At 37.4% G+C, this 1,267-nt stretch overlaps 1 protein-coding gene across 1 annotated transcript; it reads right to left on the bottom strand.

Annotated features, from left to right (window-relative positions):
- Nucleotides 1-333: 333 nt before the first annotated feature.
- Nucleotides 334-1,036, bottom strand: LOC145958561 (uncharacterized). Its single transcript, XM_083076067.1, has 2 exons — nt 670-1,036; nt 334-560 (listed from the first exon to the last, which is right to left on the bottom strand). Exons 1-2 carry the CDS (start codon nt 1,034-1,036, stop codon nt 334-336), a joined length of 594 nt encoding a protein of 197 aa, XP_082932193.1.
- Nucleotides 1,037-1,267: the final 231 nt, after the last annotated feature.

Raw genomic sequence — 1,267 nt, 5'->3', positions numbered from 1 at the left:
TGTAGTTCAAATGGCTCAGTACAGCCGTACTGAACCTCTAGGAGGGCGTATTGAGCTCCAATCCTCACACACCCTTATTCTAAGCTACTCTAAGACTTCTAGACCTACAAAGAATCATCCTAGGGTCTTCCAGGAGTCCTTTCGGCTGACTTTCCTTCGGTCTTCGAGAGTCTTTGAGTCTTATTTCCGACCCGGACAATTTTAGGGGTCTACATATATGTGACCATTTTATGGAAAAAAAGTTGTATTAAGATCTCTACCAATAAACCAACCCAAGCGTGACTTCTCCTTCCAAAAAGACTCCTCAAAAGCTAGAGCCTATTGGAGGGCTAATTAAGCTTTAGTTTCAACTTCAAAGCAAGCCTCAAAGCTAGCATGCAATAACTGAATGTCATTAAGATTCTTTTTAGCAAGCTCTTCATTATGATGGACATTCTCAAACACATCCCTATTCCAAAACTTTAAAGCAAGCTTTAAATTCTTTAACTTCTGGTTAAGAATGGTCATGGGACAACAAAATACCTCATTTTGCCAAACTTCAACAACAAGCCTATGACAATCTAGATGGTCCAACCACATCACCAAAAATTTAAATGAACCAGGGGGTGAACACTCCCTATTAGAAAAAGAGACCAATAGGGGTGATGATTCGAACAACTACGAACCAACATGCAACATGAATGAAGTCCCAAGCATCCAAGCACACTATATTACATACATCTTTGTCGAACCGCATCTCAATATGATGAGAGCCGACCCTACCATTACACCAAGTAAACTCCACCCTCTTAAATGAAATATGAACTAGTTGAGAAGTCATAGTCCAATCCGCAAAGTCAAAATAAGAAGAAGCCAAAGAAAGGTTATTGTGTCGCATCTCATGTGCCCCAAGAACTACATTAAAATCACCAACAAACAACCAAGAACCATCATGAAGGTGTTGTATAGACAACAAATCTTTCCACAATTGCCTCCTCTTTATGTACAAAGTGGACCCATAAACTACAACAACATAAAAAGTCTTTTGTTGCACCATAATAGAGAAAGTAACCAATTGAGAAGAAATAAAGAAAACGATCAATGAAAAGGAAAAGGAACACAAGTGTTAAGTTAGACGAAGAAATTCCCAACAAGGTTTTGAACATGACAAATATAATATATATTATTATTTCTAACATGTGTACTAGTGTTTCAGATAAATATAAGTACAAGAAAAACTGAAGGATGAAGTACGCATCATTACACATACTATGATCAAATCAAACAA

The sequence above is a fragment of the Cajanus cajan genome, chromosome 6, assembly GCF_000230855.2.
Source record: "Cajanus cajan strain Asha chromosome 6, NIPB_CcT2T_4, whole genome shotgun sequence".
Taxonomy (NCBI): domain Eukaryota; kingdom Viridiplantae; phylum Streptophyta; class Magnoliopsida; order Fabales; family Fabaceae; genus Cajanus; species Cajanus cajan.
This window is presented reverse-complemented; position numbering and strand designations above follow the sequence as displayed.